The sequence below is a fragment of the Lissotriton vulgaris genome, chromosome 3_1 (assembly GCF_964263255.1).
Source record: "Lissotriton vulgaris chromosome 3_1, aLisVul1.2, whole genome shotgun sequence".
Classification (NCBI taxonomy): Eukaryota; Metazoa; Chordata; class Amphibia; order Caudata; family Salamandridae; genus Lissotriton; species Lissotriton vulgaris.
Window position 1 is genome coordinate 2,059,188,760 of NC_141689.1, and position 22,581 is coordinate 2,059,211,340.

Genomic DNA, 22,581 nt, shown 5'->3' on the forward strand with positions numbered 1-22,581 from the left:
CTACACTGGTAGAGGACAGGCAAAACTTACATGTGGAGCAATATGAGGAGAGGCTTTCCTGTTGGGTGCATAATAGCAAGGTGCAATACGATTGAGGACAGAGTGCTAACAAGGCACTCTTACCATACTTTAGTTTTTGAGGCTGGGCTGGGGAGAAAAAGCAGCATGTCTGGCATTGTACATGGCCCCTATATAGACAGCCGCAGATGGACTTGCCTTCTTCAAGTACAATGCCATTCAGATGGTGTGTATGGCACATAACCATAGCTCTTTGCCTGCAGCCTTTGTACAATTTCGTACATTTAAAGGTTTATTAAATATTGCTACTGAAATGAAGATAAGAGACCATAGTTGTGGGACTACAAAGGTTTTCAACCTAAATATTGTATTAAAAAACGTTGTGGTAAAACATGTTCCACATTTCAGTTACCTGGATGTCCTTTCTGCTCGTACTGGTAGCTGGCAGACGCAGGCGCAGAAGAGAAAAATGATCTTGGTGCAGCAAGCATCAGCTATTTCAAGTTCTTGGCTAAGATTGGATGAAACAAAGCAATGACAGCAATTGAGAAATACACGGCACGAGCTACAGCAATGTAAGGGGCAGATTTATTTATACTTACTAATATAGAATCCAGTTTTCTGGCTAAAATTGGTTTCTTTAAAATTGGCAAAAAAATGTAATTTAAATTAAAAATTGGCTAAAATTGGTTCCTTTAAAATTGGTTTCTTTACAGCATCAAAGGCGCCTCTTGAACAGTGTTTGTCAGGCTGAACAAAGGTCAGCCTGACAGACACTGTTCATTTTCAGGTCAGGCAGCCAGAAGCCAGACATGCACTAAATGCGCATGCTCCTGGCTGCCTGAGCTGAACTTTGCTGGGCTGAGGAAGTCACAGCTACGTTGGGTGTGACATCCTCAGCTCAGCAAATGTCCCTGAGCCCCTCCACTCAGTGACAAGGGGTAGCATCACTGATTGCCTCGCACAGGGATGCTTCAGTTTTAAGCCCTGAAGCACCAGGGTTGAGTATCAATCAGTGACACTTCATCACAGAGTGGGGTTAGCAGTCTCACTGACCCCATTCCACTCTGTGATGATGTTGGGACTGCTACCTTCCCTCATTGGCTGACCTTAGTTATTATATATTATATATAGAATACAAAAGATTTAAACAGCAGACAAGTGCATCCAGAGATGCTTAAAGAACACATAATATTAGTGTTTCATCAGAAATATTCAAACAAGTGTGATGACACCTCTAAAGCTTTCCTATCTCGAACTTCAGCTTTGAGAAGGGAGGAGACCCTAAAGAAAATGGCTGGTGTATTCAATAGTTAAGGTGGTGCAAGGCCACTCTACATCTGCGGTGTCCCAATTATTTTAGCAGAGGTTTGAGCAAAATTCTGCAGGGATAATCAAAAATATTGTAGAACAACATGCAATGTAATAGCGACTGCACAGAGGTCCTATCAGAAGAGCAGAATAAAACTGATCCCTCCGAAGTGTCAGTTGGATTACCTGTACTCATAACCAGCCAAACCGTACCAACTCTAAAGCGGAAAAGGAGGGACCTCTCCCATTGTGTTAGATATAGTTAGAAAAAAAACAAGTTCCCTGCTGATAAGGTACCTATAAAAAACCAGCACAGTATTTTCCGTTAACTTAGCCAGAGAATAGCATGCCCCTTGTCCAGGCTAAGACAGTCCAAGAGGATTTCCCTACAAAGCTGCACTTGCGGATTGACCCACACACTAACCCAAAGTAATAATGGGGCTAAATTAACCCTGTCCTCGATGTGTCACTGGTTTAGCTTCATATGCATGATGTAACTGGAGGCAGTCAGTGGGAAATATAGAAGCCTCCGGCATATGCAGTTTTCCTCTAGCTGGAGGGAAAAGCTTTTAGGATAATACCAAACACCGACCCCATATGTGGTAGCCAGAACGTATTGCACATTATATTCCTTTAGGAGAGATGAAATGGTCCATCTCCACTTTGTTCTGGGGAGATAAAAAAATTGCTCCAGCTGACCTAGTGAGCTTTAGACATGAACTGGACAGCTGGGGCTGCCAGGAGCCCAAGACATTAAACATGACTCCCAAATAACTAAAGTCTTTTACGCCACACAGGGGTTTACCCTTGATGACCAGCCTACTAATATCAATTCTATCTGGCCTACAAGCTATGATCTGGGATTTAACATAATTGGTAACCAGGTTGGGGTTATCCATATAGTGGACAAAGAGGTAGACCAGCACCCGCAAAGCATTGGGAGTCTGGGCAAACAGGACAGCATCATCCGCATAGAGCAATGCTGGTACTTGAGTACCAGTGATTCTGTGTGTATCAGCCGGGATTGAGGTCAGATGGGGGCAAAAACCATTGATATAAAGAATAAAAAAGTAAGGGGAGCCAAGATACATTTTTGGCACACTCCACGCCTAAGACAGAATTCTGGGGATGTTTCTCCATTTAAGCTCACTGGCACCTTAGCTACCGCAACACCCATATCCAACAACCTCAGCCACAACTTGGTCCTATTAACAGAATCGAATGCTGTTGAGAGGTCCACAAAGGCCAGGTACAGAGGGCAGTGCCTAACTAATGTACATTTGTTAACTATTAGTCTCAGATTTAGGCACTGCTCTACCGTACCCAGCCTCGGAGAAAACCCAAATTAGAAGGGAGAGAGGATTTCTCGCTCTTGTGCCCACTGAGCAAGAAGCTCGTAGATCACTCAACCAATAATTTTCAATTGTGCTATCTAATAAAGAATATTGGCCTATAGCACTTCGGACACATACAGTACTCTGTTTTAAAAATAGGCACAATAGTCGAACGTTTCCGTGAACGTGGGATGTACGTATTTAGGGAACTGGTAAAGAAGTTGGTGACCTGAGTGCCCCAAAGAGGAATACTGCACCTAATAAGATCAATTGGGATCCCATCAAGGCAGTGCACCTTACCTCCTGTACTTTGGTGAATAGGCAACTCTACTTCTAATAAGGATACTGTGACTGACAGTGTATTAAATAGCCTAAGCTGTAAGGAATGAATCACTGCAGCGTTTCCTTTAGATAATAAATAGCAGAGAGCTATCAGGGGTATTTCTGGATCTAACTGTGCGAATACTATCCCAGAAAAGTTTACTATTGTTGCTCATCACAGCAAGTTCCAAAGTTTTCCAGTCTATCTTATGCAGGGCCTCCTTCCTGGTTTTGAAGGCAAGCCTATATGCTTCGCGAGCAGACCGGATCTCAGCGTGACTCTCGGGGAGACAGCCAATGTTAACCTTAGTCTCCGGTTTGCCACTGAGCAGGGTTCATCGACCCAACATGGGTCCCCCTTGTCTTCCCTCACTTGCTTAAGAAGATGCTGTTTAATGGCCAGAGATAGGGCATTATAGTGAACTGACATGACATTTGCACAAGCTTCTAGTAAGCAATTAAGAAAAAAATCTGGTGTTGATTCAAGAGTTCTTTGAGGCGCCAGAAAAGTCTGAGGCCATCAGTAGAGTGTTGGGTGTGGATGATACTAGTGGTAGGTTGGAGCCTGCTTATGGGCAGCTGTCCTAAACAGACAGGGCATTGTGCCCCCCACTCTGTATGCACAATCTCCCCTTTAATACAAGATTTATGAGTATAATAGTTACACAAATGTAATCTATAGTTGATGGGTGCCCATAATTTCTAAAGATTGAAAGGGGGAACTCATCCTCACTCATGCACAGGTAAATGACCAGCCAGCTAATTTTCCCTTACTTCACTAAGGCCCCCATACGGTTCCACCTTGTAATTCTCACTCTTCCAAACTATAATAAAACTTAGATATCAGAGTAATAGTTCAGATGTCAAGCTTTTCTGTAGGAGCCCTTCAGACCTTCTGGAACCAAAGTGTGAAAATTGACTTTAAAATGACTGAGTTTCACATTCACAAAATATATGAACCAAACACTTCCTGAGGCCAATAGCAGATCAGTAATGAGCAGGTTTTACTAGACTAAGGACCTCACATTTATAGTTTGAGTGACAGGTCACCAAGTAGTTGGGGCTGCAGAGGCTCTGCGTCTGGTACCCCAGTAGCAACCTGCTCACCAGATCTAGAGCATGGCAACAAATTTATGACGAAAGTACTTTAGCCAACATAGTTGCAAACTTTTAATAAAATCTGGCAATGTTAGCTGACCACATGACATAATGATGTGGCAGGACGGACCAATCAGCATTTATTTCATCTTTCAAAATCAGCACCTTGCACCTAAAGTAACACAACAGCAAACAAAACATGCAAACATATAGTACAAAAATGACTGAATCAGCTTATTACCGCACCCACCTAATCCGTAAAATAAAGAAATCATACATATAAGGTAAGTGAAACCCCAATATATGGTGGTCTCCAAAGAATTGACTGAATGTTCTGATATTAAATACAATGAGATGCTGACTGAGTGGAAGAAAAAAATTGCAGTGTTGTATCTACTTCCGAAACTCCTTAAAGAGGCCCTTAAGCCACCTGGGAGACCTATTGCCTCCAGCATAGGGTCCTTGCTGGAACATACTTTCAAGTAAGTAGATTATATTTTACGTCCATATGTGCAAACATTACCTTTGCAGATACAAGACAGCAAAGATTTCTTTACATAAAATCAGGAATGTAGAATGGGAAGACGGCGTCTTACTCATGACTCTCGATGTGTGTAGTCTTTCCGCCTCTATCAAACAAAACAGATTGGAGGCCTGTAGACATTTCCTGAAGTCCCATTCCATCTCCTATTTTCCAACATATGGAGATGTTAATTTCCATGATTAAGTTTTGTCTCGAAAATATTTGTTATGTTTGAGGAGCAATTCTTCAGCCAAATACAAGGCACTGCGATGGGCACCTGTTTTGCTCCCAATTATGCCAACCTGATGATGGGTTGCTGGGAGAAACAGGTGCCCAACCTTTATTCACAGTATGAAGACTATGTGAGAATGTAGGTGTGCTGTATAGATGACCTCTTTATCATCTGGAGGGGCAGTGAGTTGCAAGCTAAAGAATTAATTGCTGACTTAAACACCAATGACTGTAATCTCAGATTCGAAAGGAAAATAAATGACAGCAAAATTGAGTTCCTCAACATACTAATTAAAGTCCGGAACAACAAATGAACATTGTATTGTATTGTATGACCATTTCTAAAGTGCGCTGTAACCCTACGGCCATCCTGGCGCTGTGACACCTAAGTTACTGACTAGGGCTGCTGTACATCATACTGAGAAGATTATACTCCGGGGAAGAGCCAGGTCTTGATTTCTTTACAAAACAGCATCAGATCCTGTAACTGTCTCCATTCAAGGGATAGGCTATTCCAGAGGTGGGCATCTGCCACTCCAAATGCTCTACCCCCCATGGTTACCCTCTTAGTTTTGGGTATGATCACAAAATTAGCTGATGAGGAGCGGAGTTTACGAATAGGGGCATACCATCCGAACATCTTCTGTATAGGTTTGGGTCCAAGTCCATGTAGAGCCTTGAACACTCAACAGAGGGACTTGAACTGTACCCTTTGAGCCAACGGGAGCCAGTGCAGCTCTGCCATAGCCTGAGATGAGGATGACCGGCGTGGTCTCATAAGGGCAAGTTTTGCTGCTGCCACCTGGATTCTCTGGAGTCTCTCCAACAGATATTATAGGGACTCCAGTAGCAAGGCATTACAGTAGTCCAGGCAGCTCATGATGAAACTCCTGACCACTGAGGCTCTGGTCTAAGTGGGTAGTATTGGTAGCACCTGCCGCAACTCTCTAATAAGATTATAGCAGTTTCCCACCAGCTTGTTGACATGGGATTCTAGGTTCAGCTTATCGTTAAAGCTGACCCCCAGGTTTCATACAGTCCCCACGGTACCAGAGGCACCTCCGTGGGAATAGGCCAAAAGTTGGTAGGAAGTGTTGGTGGCACTCTACCCACTCCACAGTGCAGAATCTCAGTTTAAAAATTATTAAATTGCAGGGAGTTGTCTCTCAGCCAGTTTACCATTTCCCGCATACACCATCATGGTCCCCTTCCAAAAACAAGATCAGCTGGGTGCCATCAGCGTAGTTCACCAACCTCGTGTTAAATTACTTGATGATGCCTATCAGCGGCCACATGTAAGCAATGAATAGAATAGGGCTGATTGAGGACCCCTGAAGTACTCCGTAATTGATGTCAATGAAGTCCGATTGAAAGGGAGGGACGGCCACTGCCTGCTGTCTGTTGGCCAGATATGACTGAACCCATCTCAAGGCCACCCCAACCACCCCCATTTCTTCCAGCCTAGCAAGGAGGATCACATGATTCACTGTATCGAAAGCGGCGGACAGGTCAAGCAAAATCAGAATGGCCAATTGTCCCTTGTCCGCACTCATTCAGAGATCGTCCAGGGCGGTTATCAGAGCAGCTTCCGTCCCATGACCTGGGCGGTCCAGATTGTTCCGGAAGGAAGCAGCTCTCCTGCATGCAGACAGTCATCATCCAAAGAACTTAATAAAGAGTATTCCTTATGGTGAATTCCTACGGACTCGTCGGAATTGTATGTCTTACACAGATTTCACAGAAGAATGTGATTGTATAGCATTCAGATTCATTGAGCATGGCTATAGAAGAGCTGACATACAAAGTGCACTTAAGAAAATATCTAAATTGAGTCAGGAGATGGCTCTTACACCTAAGAAACCTGATGTTAAGAGTAAGGACACCAACATTAGATTTATCACCACATATAATGCTGGGTCAGAAGACATCAAGAAAAGCCTTACAAAGTATTGGGATATGTTACAGACAGAATCGCGTTTGACTTAAGATTTAGGGCACTATCCAAATGTGACATACAGAAAATATAAATCTCTAAGCAATAGGCTATGTCATAATGAAGAATCAGATAATAAGTGACAAAATGATCACTAGGCCCTTCCTGCACTACTTGTGCTAACCTGTAGGTTGGCTCTTTTTTGTGATTCTCTTATGTGGCAATCTTCACAAATTTGTGAAGATTGCCACATAAGAGAATCACAAAAAAAAGCCAACCTACAGGTTAGCACCAGCAGTGCAGGAAGGGCCTAGTGATCATTTTGTTACTTATTATCTGATTCTTTACTATACCGGAGAATTGCTCCCACCTCCCAACCTTGCACGCCCCGTCTTAAACTAGTTTACATTCTAAATGTTACAGATTAACAAAATACAAGCATTTGCAATGCAATAGGTCTCGCATTATGAAAGTTTGAGCTATTGGTCTTGTAAATGACTATTTTTTTATTTGTGTGTTGGTTTTGAAAATAGCTAATTAGCTTTGTCATTTACAATGCTAATAGTTATAACTTTCACAAATATGACACCTATAGCATTTGTAATGCAACATGTTTTGTATTTACGTGACTTAGATGTATTGATATTACAAATAACAATGGCTTTTAATTTTTTTAAAATAATTAATACTTAAATAAAAGTGATTGTAATTTATAATGGTAATATCTTAAACTTTTGTAAATAACTTTTGTGAAGATTATGTTCAGTGTATTTTATTGTGATGAAAATCCAAGAACAGAAGTAAAACATCTTTTTGTGACATTTGTAATAAAGCTTGAAACATTGAGAGAACATATTTGAACCAGTTGTTGTTGAATGGTTGCACAGATTGACGCTGTTATGGCGCTGAGTGATGTTGTGGTGGCGCTGAGTGATGTTGTGGTGGCGCTGAGTGATGTTGTGGTGGCGCTGAGTGATGTTGTGGTGGCGCTGAGTGGTGCTGTGGTGGTGCCGAGTGGTGGTGCTGAGTGGTGCTGTGGTGGTGCTGAGTGATGCTGTGGTGGTGCTGAGTGATGCTGTGGTGGTGCTGAGTGATGCTGTGGTGGTGCTGAGTGATGCTGTGGTGGTGCTGAGTGATGCGGTGGCGGTGCCGAGTGAAGCTTGCCGAGTGATGCTGTGGTGGTGCCGAGTGATGCTGTGGTGGTGCTGAGTGGTGCTGTGATGGTGCCGAGTGGTGCTGTGATGGTGCCGAGTGGTGCTGTGATGGTGCCGAGTGGTGCTGTGATGGTGCCGAGTGGTGCTGTGATGGTGCCGTGATGGTCCCGAGTGGTGCTGTGATGGTGCTGAGTGATGCTGAGTGGTGCTGTGGTGGTGCTGAGTGATGCTGTGGTGGTGCTGTGGTGATGCTGTGGGGGTGCTGATTGATGCTGTAGTGATGCGATAGATTGATAGAGTGAGTGCGATAGATCGATAGAGGGAGGGCGTTAGATCGATAGAGGGAGGGCGATAGAGGGAGGGCGATAGATCGATAGAGGGAGGGCGATAGATAGATAGAGGGAGGGCGATAAATAGATATACATATAGATAGATAGATAGATAGATAGATAGAGTGAGGGGCGACAGAGTGAGGGCGATAGATTGATAGAGTGAGGGTGATAGATAGATAGATAGATAGAGTGAGGGGCGATAGATAGATAGATAGATAGATAGATAGATAGATAGATAGATAGATAGATAGATAGAGTGAGGGGCGATAGATAGAGTGAGGGCGATAGATAGAGTGAGGGCGATAGATAGAGTGAAGGCGATAGATAGAGTAAGGGCGATAGATAGAGTGAGGGCGATAGATAGATAGAGGGAGGGCGATAGATAGAGGGAGGGCAATAGATAGAGGAGGGCGATAGATAGATATACATTAGATAGATAGATAGACAGATAGATATATAGAGTGAGGGAGATAGATAGATAGATAGGTAGATAGATAGATAGATAGATAGATAGATAGATAGATAGATAGATAGATAGATAGATAGATAGATAGATAGATAGATAGATAGATAGATAGATAGATAGATAGATAGATAGATAGATAGATAGATAACCTGTATTGGTATTGTCACTGGCAGCACTGGCGGGGGCATTGGGGCCTCAAGGTACAGTGGCCCCCTGAGAACTTACTTACCTGGCACTTCCTATTTAACAAATTAAGCTAGTCTCCTGGAAATTCGGGTATCAGGCTGGTGCAGGGCCCTATTTAATCTTTGCCTGTCGTGTGTGCGATCAAGTGCCCTCTGCTACGTCCACTGATGGAGGGCCGACGGCTTCCAGCCATCACAGGCTGGTAACCCTCACAGAGCACAGGAGTACATATGAGGAGTTCAAGAGGATTTTAAACCGCGCTGTGGAATATCCCTTTCCAGTACCCGCAATCCACACATAGCACCTGCACCTACAAATGTATACACGAATAACACATGTACACACTTGTGCTAGTTTTTTACATCACACAAAGACAACTCAAACAGCACTGTGAGCATTGATACTGAACGCTCCCGGAAAGTTACACCAACACACACATATGAAAAGTGACACAGAGATACACACACCCGTTCACTGGAGGTGTGCACAAACACATTCTCACAAAATACATACACACTGGTCCTCCCAATGGCACACAGACACCACAGACCAACGCAGACACCACAGCTTCCTATCTGAGCAAAACATCTGTGGCAAACATCTAGACCAATACACAGAGCAGGCGCACGGCTGTATGCGGTAGAGGGCGTGGTGCAGAACGGAAAGGGTGCATTTTACCATTGCCTGTACTGCACATTGCCAGACAACGCCACAAAAAAACAGTGTCTCCCTTCTTCAGCAGACTTAAATAACATAAACAGAAAACCTCCAGCTGCCAGCAGGATAGTTAAATACAGTGTAAACCTGCACACACAGGGGGTGCCACTCCGCACCACCTTATGCGGAAACAGGTTGTTCTGCGAATGAGAGCAGTGAATCAAAGCACAAGGTTAATTGAATTGCACTGTTATATCTTGGACCTTAAACATTGAATTTACAGTCTTATTGTTAAGCACAAACACATACTTGTGCAGCTATATAGCCATTTATTTGTGCATAGCAAGCATGCCCTGGGTATTGATACATGTGTGAACACTCCCCATCCCTGGGGGAACACGCACGGACGCCCTCCCTGCTGAAGCCATCTGGGTGGGGTCGCTGCACAGTGCTGCCTTCAGTGCGCACAGCCCTGCAGGTGCCTGACAGATACGGCACTGCAACAGACTGTGGAACGAAGGATTCTCACACGAAACAGCAGAAAGAACACTGTCACCACTCAAACTGACTGAAGCACATTAGATGGCTAAAGACCAATAACGGTTACTTATCCAAGAGAGATAAACAAGTGTTCTCCAAAGTGGGAGCCCGGGCATGTTCATCTTCTGATACGGTAGAGCCAGGGAATATTTTACTGCAGTATCTCAGCCCAGGTACCGCCGCGAGGGACCCAGAGTGAGGAGGGAGTCAGGCGGGATCAAACTAAAGCAGACTGTGGTGGTAAAGCTGAATGGCTGCACACTGTTCTATGTGTGCACCAGGGAGCTATATAGCGCCAACCTAGCAGAAGCCGCAGTCTGGAGCTCCATCAGGGGCCAGGCTGCGGCTCCGTGGATGTTAATTTTGAGCCTGCACTGGGCCGCGCTGCCCCGGGTTTTGGAGTGTCATTCGTAATAGCCAACGTTGCCATCTGCAGGATGACACCGTGGCAGGAAGGTGGCTCTGTTGTGACTGGCTCATGGAATTCAACGACTTTCATTCTAATGAAGAGGTGATGGTGGCTCTAATGTGCAGAGCGGGAGACAGCGCGGGATTAGGTACATTCATCGGACTTTCGTATTAACATTACATAGATGGCTACAATGCCTTTATTCGGGAAATGTGTTTGCAGCTATTTCAGATGAGGCGGTTTACTGCATCTCTGTGACCGCTAAGGACAACAAGAAAGTGAACGAGTGGTGTGCGCTTGCTGGGGAAAACAAGCGCGGCAGCGAAGCTGCCATTTGTAACCTGACCTAAAACAGATGGCCGGCTGCGCGCTCTGCTGAAGCTGCTGACTTTGGAGCTGGAGACCAGGGTTCGAGCCTCGGCATGGGCACCGTTATTTAATTATTAAACAAGTAAACGGCAATCTCGGAGTGGGGGTGGGGAGAAACAAATTAAAAAAAATAATACACACTGAGGGGGAGACAGATACAATAAAAAAGAAACACGGCTGAGATGAAAAAATGTAACATCTGAAACCAAGTACAACAAACGGTGCGAGGAGGTGGCTCAACAAATAACACTGTTGACTTTGGAGTAGGAAAACAGGGTTAGAACCTCGGCGTGGGCTGCATCATTTAAGCGTGATTTAATTATGAATAAATTAAACGTAAATAAATAAACGGGGTCGGGTAAGTTAAGGAAGCTGCCAGATGTTGAAATGCAAGCAGCAAAGAAAACAAGCATTAGCAAAGCAACCAATCAAGCGGAAAACGAAAGCCGTGGAAAACTAGATGTGTCGGCCGGCCAGCAGTGAATAATTAGGGGAGAGAGAGGGGAGGTGCTGGGGAACAGATGGCCGTGAAGCAGGGGGCGGGGCAGCGGAACCGTTTGAAGTCACGGCCTGCGGCCGTGAATAAGTGACGGCGGGGGAAGCCTTTGATGTGGCAAATGCTGCTGGCAGGGGGAAGCCTGTGTGGAAATGCAAGCTCATGCACGAAGGAGCTTGTGGTCACGTGATTTCACGTGAACTTTCGAAAATCCGCATCGTAAAAAGTCAGCTTTTGGGTTGACAACAATAGGTTCGAGTAAACTCGACCTAAAAAACCGAGTGCGCAGTACACCCCTCTATGTCATAATGAAGTCACACTTATCAAGCACAGGATTGACACAATACAAGGTTTTCTACATGTATGTTATGCAAAGCTTGTAAATATAGTTCTAACATCAAGAAAGTTTTCTTTCCTGTTACAAAAACTACAAGAATGATTGACAAACATCTTACTTGTCTCAAGGAGTACTGTGTATATGTACTAACTTGTCCATTCCAGAACTCCTATGTGGGAAGTACTATGTTTCCAGCTAAAAGGCGTATTTTGGAGCATTTGTGTGCCATTAAAAACAAGGACAAACAATATCCGGTGGCACAGAATTTTGAAGACCAACATAGGTTTAACGGGAATTTGCCTCTCTTTTATGTGATTGATTGTATTCCCCAAACAGTGAGAGGGGGGGGACAGGATACGTAAACTTAGGCAGTTGGAATGTAGATACATACTTGATCTCAACACAAAATTACCAAATGAGCTGAACTCGGATGAAGAGTTAGCTTGCTTTTTGGGAGAATGAGTAATTGTGAAGAGTTGTCAAGAATCAAGCTATAGGTAGAAAACATGAATTTTAGATGTGTTGTTTCTGGCATAGATTTTTAAGTTATTCTTTAATCACTTTTTCACTCAAATTTTAAATGTCTTTTCTCTCTATGCTTTCTGTATCTAAGCAGGTGCAATTAAAACACACTCTTTTTGACAAGAATATTTTGGAATTACCTCAGAATTTAAGAGTTAAAGGTCAACCCAGACAGGGGCAACAGATGTCCTAAGCGTACACTGACAGTAGGAGGATATATTTATATAATATTAACTTCCTGACAAAATATTTTTTGGACAAATTACTTGAGAAAATCTTCTGTATTTATGGTTGAGTTGGCTACGCATTGTATATAGTTTATTTGGATGGATCTTAACTCGAGGCAGCGGGCAAGATGGCCGCCGAGACACCGTAGGGGAAGGTCGCACCCTACCCTGCTCCTGAAGACGGATTGATGGAATGAATGCTCACCATGTCATTTATTGTCAAAAGCAAAAGCAAAAAGCATTGGGCGGCGTGCCACTTAATATTCAGCAATATACTCAGCAATATATCTCCTGTTGTTTGTGGATGCGATGCTTAGAATTCTGACGGACTGGCCTTCTTTACTAAAGGTTCCCCCGCTGGTTAGGGAGCAAAATAAGGGAAAAACTTTATTGGAATCCCTCACTGCTTTAATTGCAAGGTCATTTCAGGCGGGACGCTCTTACTACTTCAGAGCGATGGCACCTAAAATATACCGTGTGAGTAAACAAAGTCATGATCCAGCCCCCTCTGAGGAAGAGGAAATGTCGACAGATGGACTTGGAGCCTCAGCCAGCAACTTGAGAGCAAAATCAAGGACCAAAGCACAAATGAGGCGCGAGGCAGCAAAAGAAGCGAAAGAAGCCAAAGCACGGAAGCTGCGGGAAAGGGTTACAACCAGAGCGGGAAAAACGGAAAGTGCACGAACCCGCAAAGGATATTCTGACTCGAAGTCGGCTGGAAGTGAAATACTGGGAAAAGAAGCGGTTTTCCGACAAACCACTATAGTGGAGTCTTTCCTACCTGCGGGAGCCGTGGCGGGTGTGCAGGCAGTGGAGGAGCATGCTGTTGTCCCCACGTTGGCGGCTCTATGCGAAAAGAGGCTGGGTCGCGTAGATGCGGAAAGTGCAGGAGCCGTCACTGTGGGTCCCGCCGCTGGAGCCTTGGAGGATACTATGGAGGATGCGGGGAGCGCCGGGATCTCAGCCAGCTACCTAGTGCCTCTCATTGGGCAAAGTGATGTTACAGATCCCGCGGGAGCGGATGCCCTTTCAGCGGTAGTAGCAGGGGGCGGGGCCATAGATTTAAAGGGCCAGGAGCTCCGTGTGGATTTAACAGAAGGGGGGAATAGTCTCAAAGCTTTGCCTACAGACGTAACTGCAATTGGGCAGTGCGATCCTGATGCTGTGAATAATGGTGTGAACAATCTTGTGACCAATCCTCTCTCTGGAGATAACGGAGGGACGCAGGGTTTGGAAATGGAGATGGCGAATATAACAGGGCGGCAGACACAGGTACAGGAGACGCTGGAAGTAAACAACCACAGCCTGGTGGGCACAAGCACCTGCAATATAAAATCTATGCAAAGTGTTCCTGAACTAATGTTGGCATCACCTGGTGAAGAGATCTTCTTCACTGGGAATGATGAGGCAGACGATGAAGAAGATGAAGAGGATAAGCTTGATGGAAGCGAAGTTAGTGGTTCGGACCCCTCGGTGACGGATTCGGAATCAGGTACCTCAGACTCGGTGGTATATTCAGGCTCAGAAACTAACATATCTAGATCTGACAATGTTTCAAGTAGTTCGGATAGTGATACAGAATCAGCGGAGCATGAGACTGTACAAAAAGTGTTAAGATCAAAAGTGAAAAAAGACTTAAGAGAGGCGTCGAAGACCACAAAAGCCAATAATTCAAAATATAAGGGTAAGGCGAAAAATGAGAACCAAAGACGTTTGAATCAATCTAAAGAGCCTCGTAGAAGGCAGGCGAAACCAGTCGTAAAAAGGTTAATCTGGGATAGTTCAGCTGAGTGCGGTACAACTCAGACTGGAGCACCTATAACTACAGAAACAGGTGTTCAGGAACTTACCTCTCAGGGAGCTGAGGGGGGCTTCGATAGAGGTGCCTCAAACTTTGAAGTTCTTTTCTCGACTTTAAAGCAGATCCAAACTGAGGCGCGTGCTGAGAGTCAGAGAGCAAGCAGGAGGGCCAGACATGCAAATAAAAAGATACAATCTTCACTTCATAAAGTTAACAAATTGTATGAGGAAATGGTTGGGAGAGTATCCGAGATTGAGGCCAGAACAAGTAAACTGGAAGATGACTTTGTTAAAATGAAAGACGCTGGTGATGATAAGGATAAGACAACTGCTGACATGCTCTGGAAGCTAGAGGACTTTGAAAACAGGCAACGACGGAACAATGTTAGACTTATTGGAATTCAAGAGGGAAAAGAGGGTGGGGATGTGCGAGCCTTCGTAATTGAATTATTGAAAGGTGCATTCCCCGACTTGGCTTCATGGGACTGGGAACACGAGATACAAAGAGCGCACCTATTTCCGTTGGTACGAAAGGAAAAACAGGGCAAGCCTCGCGCAATATTGCTGTATGTTGGTAATTTTCTTTTGCGTGAGGAAATTATTAATAAGGCAAAACCTCATTCTAAACGTTCCCATAAGGAAATTGAGTTTTTTGCTCGCCCTGATTTCTGCCACGCCACCGTAGAAAGAAGGTGGCGGATGAGGCAGCTCATTACCCCATTCCAAAATATAGGATATGAGGCTTTCCTTTTGTTCCCTGCACGTCTGAAAGTTGGCCTAGAGGGTAACTTTAGAGTCTTTTATTCAGAAATAATGGCGCAAGAATACCTTAGTTTTTTGAGAGAGAATAGAGGTCGTCAAAAATCCCAACGCAATGTCTTGGAGGTTGAAGACACACAAACTGGGTCTGTCAGAATCATACCCCATAAAAAGTAAAGGAGAAAAAGGAAAGAAAAGGGGGAAAAAAAGGAAAAAAGGGGAAAAAACGGAGAGGACAGGGTAAGATTGGTACGGAAAATGAAAGTAGGGTAGCAGTATAGTTAGTAATAGTTAGATCTTTACTTTTTGAAATGTTAAATGAAGATTATCTATACATGCTAATTGCTTTATTTACCCTATCCTTTACCGTTTAATTTATATTTTTTCAAGCTGTATATCTATTTTTCGAGATTCTATTTTGGTATTCTTTAATCCTTTAATATGAATCTTCTAATACTGCTAAATCTGTGGACATGTGGGTATGTTGTAATGCTGGTCTAAGCGCAATATTATCGCTTAAATGGGTAGTAGCTGTAGATAAAATCTTGAGAGATAGCATATATGATTAGTTTTCTTTCTCTTGTTGGTGAGCATTCCGAATGATGTATATAATTAAGGAAAGTCAGGGAGGGGGGTGGGTGAGACAACCCGGTGGCATGCGCCGGTCAGACATGGGTCTTATGGACCTATTTGCCCGTAGGGGGGGAGGGTTTCTGAGGGAGGGTCCTCTGGGGGGTGGGAGGGAGAATACAAGGACAGGGCACAACGGTATGGCAATCTGTAGGGGATATGTTGGGCACATGATGGAAAAAGTGATAAAGCAGCATAGTTGTAAGGAAGGGAGTACTGAAACCAATACTCTCACATTGTATATATCAGACCTATTGAAGATGAATTTTGTTAAATTAATGAATACAAGTGAACAGGCAGTTGATGGTCCCGGGAAAATCAGAGATGACACTTAGGTTAGTAACCTGGAATGTGTGCGGCTTAAATGATGTCCAAAAAAGGTGTAAGATAGGAATTCGACTACGCCAGATGAATGTAGATTTTATTTTTCTGCAAAAGACACACATAATGAGTACGCAGGAGTACTGTCTGAATCAGCTGGGTTTTCATCTAATAGTCAGCTCTAAACAAGGTGCGAAAAATAGAGGAGTCGCTATTTTGTCAAGGAGTAAGAATTTGATAATAGGGAGAAAACTGGAGGACAAATGGGGAAGATGGGCCATGGTAGAGATAGAGATAGATGGTGTTTGGACAACAATGGTGTCAGTTTACGGATCTACGCAGGATGATCCGGAGGTATTACAGTTCCTAGATTCTGAGTTGGCTGCCTGGCCCCCGCAGGTTATTATAGGAGGAGACTTGAATATTAATGGGGCAGATGGCTTAGGAACTGGACAAAATAGTTATAAAGGCCGTAAGAAAAGAGTATATAAGGCCCTCGTAGATCTCATGTTTAATAATAACCTGAACGATGTTTGGGGGACACTTAGATCAGAACAGAAAGGATACACTTACTACTCCGCGCCACATCAAGTCTGTGTCAGGCTCGATTACTTTATGATTTCCTATAACTTGATATCAAGAGTCAATATTGATAGGCTGCCAAGAATCTTAAGTGATCACAACCCAGTAATTCTGGCAATGAAGTTAGAAGGAGGAATAAGACCTAATCGGGTATGGACTTTTGAAAGAAGACTTCTTCTAGAAGAGGACTATGTTTCATACATGTCAAAATGGATCACCGAGTTTTTTGTACACAATAAAGGAAGCACATCGGTGGGGGTTATTTGGGACGCTTTTAAGGCGGGTGTCCGGGGAGAAACATGTAGCTATAGTATTCACAAACGTAAAATGGAAGGGCTCCGACAAAGGGAGTTAGAGAGAGCGGTCTTAGAAGTAGAAGAACAACTTAATAACGGTGTTATTAGAGGGGAACCAGTTGAACAGCATATATTAGATTTAATAAAAGTCAAAAGCGAAGCTGAAGATGAATTGGCAAAAAAAGCGGCAGTAATTTATACAATTCGAAGGGAGAAGTGCTATGAATACAATGAAAAAGTTGGGCATGTACTCGCTATGCGTACCAGGCAGATAGCGGCAGCAGGGACTTTTAGGGAGATTAGAGATGGAAATGGTAATTTGCAAAAAGACCCGGAAGAGATTAGGGAAGTATTTAGGAAATTCTACCAGAACCTTTATGATTATCAATGCCCCTGCAGTAAGGAAGAGATTAGGGATTATTTGGAGAATATACCAACCGAGAGGGTCTCGGATGAGGAAGCAGATAGATTAGAAACTCAGTTAGATGCGGAAGAGATCAAGGAAGCTATGGGTAAACTTCCTTCAGGAAAGGCTGCTGGTCCCGATCAGATACCTCTAGAATTTTATAAAACCTTCTGGGGAGTGCTGTCTCATGAATTAACAAGAGTGATTCAATCTGCCCAGGCCGGTCAGTCTATACCAAAGTCGTGGGGGGGGGCCGACATTGTTTTAATTGTGAAAAAAGGCAAGCCGCACGATGAGCCTGGGTCATACCGCCCCATTACATTAATGAATAATGACACTAAAATATACTCAAAAGCGCTGGCAATGAGATTCGCAGAGGTGATAAGTGCCTTAGTTTGCCCTATTCAACATGGCTTTATTCCCGGTAGAGGTACGACCCACCATACTAGGAAAGTAATTACATTGCTGGATGCCGCCGAGGTCACAGGAGACCCGATGGCAGTAATGCTCTTGGACGCAGAGAAAGCGTTTGACCGGGTCTCCTGGGACTATCTGTGGTATACTTTAGCAAGAGCTGGACTCAGGGGCGGGTATATAAAAGCATTACAAACTTTATACAAAGAACCGGTTGCGGCTTTAAGAGTCAACGGGGGCACTACGGGGCAATTTTTAATTAAAAGGGGTACACGGCAGGGGTGCCCATGCTCCCCACTATTGTTTGCTATGTATATGGACCCCCTGATTCGTAAGTTAGATCTTTGTCCAGAGATAGCTCCGATGCCAACATTGCTGGGACCTTGTAAAATATTGGCTTATGCTGATGACGTGGCGGTGATAACGCCAAACCCCACGGAGGCAACTGTCTTTATAGAAGAAGAGGCTCTTAGATTTGGACGGATATCGGGGTACGCCCTAAATGCATCCAAGACCCAGATTATTAAAAATTCAGTGACTATATGTGACGATAACCGTGTGGTTCAGGCAGGGACTTATCTCGGAATAAATATAACAGCCGATATAAATAATTTGGTAGAAAATAATATCGCTCCAATAATACGTAAAACGAAGAAGGATTTGGATCGTTATGAAAACTTACACTTATCATTAGTAGGGCGGGTCAATATTATTAAAATGATGATACTGCCAAAATTTTTGTATATATTTAGGGCAATCCCACTCTTATTTGAAAATAAATGGTTCAAGATATCTGAACAAATGATCAATCGCTTTATATGGGCTAAAGGAAAGACACGTAGGGCACTGAGATATATGTCTCTTCCGCGGGAGCGCGGGGGTTGGTCTTTGCCAGATTTAAAAGTATATTACTGGGCTGCTGCATTCCAAAACATGTTGGGATTGGTTGGGGGGGCTGAGGTTGATGGATGGGATACTGTTGGTTCACTTGTTATTTATGGTTTGGTTTTGGGTAAAAACGTGGAAAATATTTTTTTGAGATTTAATGAGGAAAGTTACTACAAGAGAACAAGGTTTAAGACTATAATGGCTGCCTATAACGTTTGGAAGGGATTTTCGAAAAAGATAGGAATTGGAAAATATAACTTCTACACTAGGCTCAAAAATAACCCTTCCCTATCTAGCGTGGTCTTTTCGGGAGCTGTATTTCAAGATTGGGAGAGGCGGGGGATAAGAAAGATTGGAGACATTCAGGGCCCCCAAGGTATCTTACAATTTGTAGAACTACAGGGTCGATACGCCTTAGACACAAAACATTTCTTTAAATATCTTCAAATTAGGAGTTGTTTAATAAATAAGAGAGGAGGGCCTTCGGGGTTCGACAGAAATGTATTGATGGATATTATAGAAGCAGGTTCCGACTGTACTATAAAGAGACTCTATTCTGAGATGACAATATTAAAGAAAGACGATATGGAGAAATGGGTCAATAGGTGGTCTGCAGACTTGGATATAAATAGCGATATCTTTTCAGAGTCATTAGAGATGGGAAGAAAATTGTTGTGTGCATCATCTTTACAGGCTCAACATTATAAGACCTTATTTCATTTGTATTATACGCCTGGAAAAATTGCTCAATGGGGGGGTCTCTCGGGAACCACCTGCTTCAGATGTGGTAGCCCGGGGGCGGACCTAATACATATCTTTTCACTCTGTCCACACTTAGATAGTATAAAAAGGGATATTGAGAAATTTTTGCAGAATGCATTGTCAATCACAATAGAATTAAACCCAGCGGTGATGCTATTAGGAGTCGATCCTGAGGCCCACGTGAATAATGAAAACTTTGTATTTGTAGCAATGGCCATTCTTAGATTGCTAGTGGCCTCGGGGTGGCTAGAGCTTAACCCTCCTACATATCATCAATGGCTGGGCAAGGTATTATCTATACAAAAGTTAGAATCAGCAATTTATGCGAGGAAGGGGAGAAAAGGCAAGAAACTTGGTCTGCAAATATGGGAGCCCCTCATTCGATGGAAACAAGGTCCTGATTATTGATTATTGATTTTTACTTTTTCTTTTTGGGGGGGGGGGGGGGTAATCGAGAACGTAGTGTATAGAAGTGTACGTTTCTATTGTATATATGATTCATTTTTGGCAAATCTATGTATGACTTGATATTATATATATATATATTTTTTTCCCTTCCATTTTTCTTTGTTCAAACTCCTAGTGTATATATGTATATATGAATCTGTGCTGTACTATATTGAATGCTATTGTGCCCTGCTCATGTCTTTGGGGGGAAAAGGGGAAAAAATTTTCAATAAAAATATTTAAAACTGTATATAGTTTATTTGGGATACTTAAACAGATAGTACGGGAGGATACAGGCTGACTTGGGTTGAATTGCACTCCATGACTAATATTATTTGGACTTGTATCCGAACAAGACTATCATGGTAACCTACCCTTTTGGGTTATGTATATATTTGATGTGACTGGGGGTGAGTGTCTGAAAAGTTTCAGCGCTCCATCCATCATCTCCTTATGTTTGCTTTGTTCGCCCCAAGTTGGCAGGGTATGCCCAGACGTGGGTCCCTTTCTCACTTTGCCACTGGGTTCAAGCTAGCCTGGCTGATGAAGGGTGTTACCCAGAAACTGGTCCCAGGATGCTTGTTTCCGGTTCAGGGAAGACCTGGCTTGGCAGTTTGGGCTGGACTGTTCCCATGAGACACAGGGTCAAGACTGATTTGCATATAGCTGGGTCTGACGTGAGGTGGCAAAGCGAGCTAAAGAACGATGATGGATTCAACCCAGATCTGTGACTGGGGGTGAGTGTCTGAAAAGTTTCAGCGCTTCATCCATCATATTCCTGTGTTCTTGTGTTTGCTTTGTTCACCCCAAGTTGGCAGGGTATGTCCATCATCTCAGTGCGTTTACAAATTGAGTGTTTGCATGAGATGTTTACACATGACCAGAAGTAACTAGAATAGATTGTATTTTGTGTCTTGTTTTATGGATTTGCAGCCATTTTTTAACCGAGAAAAAGCCAATAAGAAATTATGCACATACTAATGTATATTGTGAAATGGCCAAGGCATTGTTACACATTAAGTATACACATATCATTTTGTAATGGTCCGATTTTGATAATTCCTTATGCAAAACATTGCACATTAAAAGATGGCGATTTTGTACAAATCACACAAAATAAAAGATACACTAAACTATGTGCACTTCTGAATGAGGTTAATCTGGTCCTCACAAATCATAACTTTTGGTATGTTATTTTTGTATGTGGAATATGTAAAAACTGCTACAATTGTGTTGATATGAGGAACTTTGCATTATATTAAGTATACTTTAAGATGGCTGCCACACCTGTGTTGTAGTTAAAGCAAGGGAGTTCTTTCTTTATGTTCACATTTCACCAGCACTTTAAATCTCACTGTTTATTTCTATTGTTTACCAGTGATCAAGGTGTGTAAACGCCGAAATGCGTTGGGCTAGTCATGCAACAAAGAATTATGATGGTACCTTTATGAAGTTTGCCTAATTTGTTGAGTAGTGCGTGCAGCTCAGTGGAGTTTTGCGTTCTGGAGTTTCTCGTTTGGAAATGTTTCTCCTCTATCCTGGCATTCACCGGGCTGCTGGTCGCCGGTGTTAATTGAGGGTGGAGAAAATTATATATATACATATATCAGTGAGGCAAGGACACAGCGTCTGAACGCGTCTGAAGGCTTGCACCACTTCACCAGCATGGAAAAATAAAAGCAATTAAATAAGAAGTCTGACTCCGGCGATATTTTGAAGTTTGCGTACCTGTCTGCGCTGCGAAGCACATTTGGGACAAGTTGGATTCTTATATATATATATATATATACATATATATATATATATATATATATATATATATATATATATATGACCTAGTCCTCCTTTCCTCTCGAAAAAGAGCAGAGACCACATCGGGGAACAGTGGAGAAGCAGCTTTAATGGCATTTGGTATGGCGAATGCATTTCGGCTTTGAATGCCTTCCTCAGCGCCCATAAAATGTTCACAGCAGCTTCCCAGGTTGCATCATGGTTAATCCTGCCGCCCTCTTTGTTGCAGAAAGTCGGCTCCGCCCCCTATGTAGATGGTTCACCACCTGATTGAAGCCCGGCGTGTAGCGCCAAACTCCAACACCCAGAATGCTTTGCCAGGATCCCAGGTAGGTGGCGATAGGAATTAAGACCCGATGGGGTGGGCGGTGATGGGATTTGCGGTTTGTGGAAGTGCAAAGGTGAGTCTTTGAAGTGCCATCGAAGTGTCTCGCCAAGTCCCCTTTTACCGCTTCAGCTATTATGCTGCAGTCTCAATGTCCGCGGGGGAAAACGTGTCCATGCACATCACCCATAGCCAGGTAAGATACCTCGCAACCGCTCAATTTTTCCCACAGCAGCAAGGCGGGTTCCAGAGCTGTACCAATCCCTTGGTGAAAGAAAATGCCGAGGCAAAACCAGAAGGCTCCGGACCACTTGTGAAACTGGGATCTCTGAACTGCGTCTCTGGAAAAACGCAGATAATATGACCTAGTCCTCCTTTCCTCTCGAAAAAGAGCAGAGACCACATCGGGGAACAGTGAAGAAGCAGCTTTAATGGCATTTGGTATGGCAAATGCATTTCGGCTTTGAATGCCTCCCTCAGCGCCCAAAAAATGTTCACAGCAGCTTCCCAGGTTGCATCATGGTTAATCCTGCCACCCTCTTTGTTGCAGAAAGTCGGCTCCGCCCCCTATGTAGATGGTTCACCACCTGATTAAAGCCCGCCGTGTAGCGCCAAACTCCAACACCCAGAATGCTTTGCCAGGATCCCAGGTAGGTGGTGATAGGAATTAAGACCCGATGGGGTGGGCGGTGATGG

At 43.5% G+C, this 22,581-nt stretch overlaps 1 protein-coding gene across 8 annotated transcripts in view; it reads right to left on the reverse strand.

Annotated features, from left to right (window-relative positions):
- The window catches only part of ZDHHC2 (zDHHC palmitoyltransferase 2), a 579,224-nt gene that overhangs the window by 111,184 nt on the left and 445,459 nt on the right, over positions 1-22,581 (reverse strand). For 4 of the 8 annotated variants that reach the window (XM_086962596.1, XM_086962595.1, XM_086962591.1 and 1 more), the window contains one exon: positions 431-529. The exons of the other annotated variants lie outside the window; for them this stretch is intronic. In XM_086962596.1, the coding sequence (XP_086818722.1) occupies positions 431-529 (99 nt within the window). The remainder of the gene's footprint in view (positions 1-430; positions 530-22,581) is intronic. 8 annotated transcript variants of the gene reach the window in all.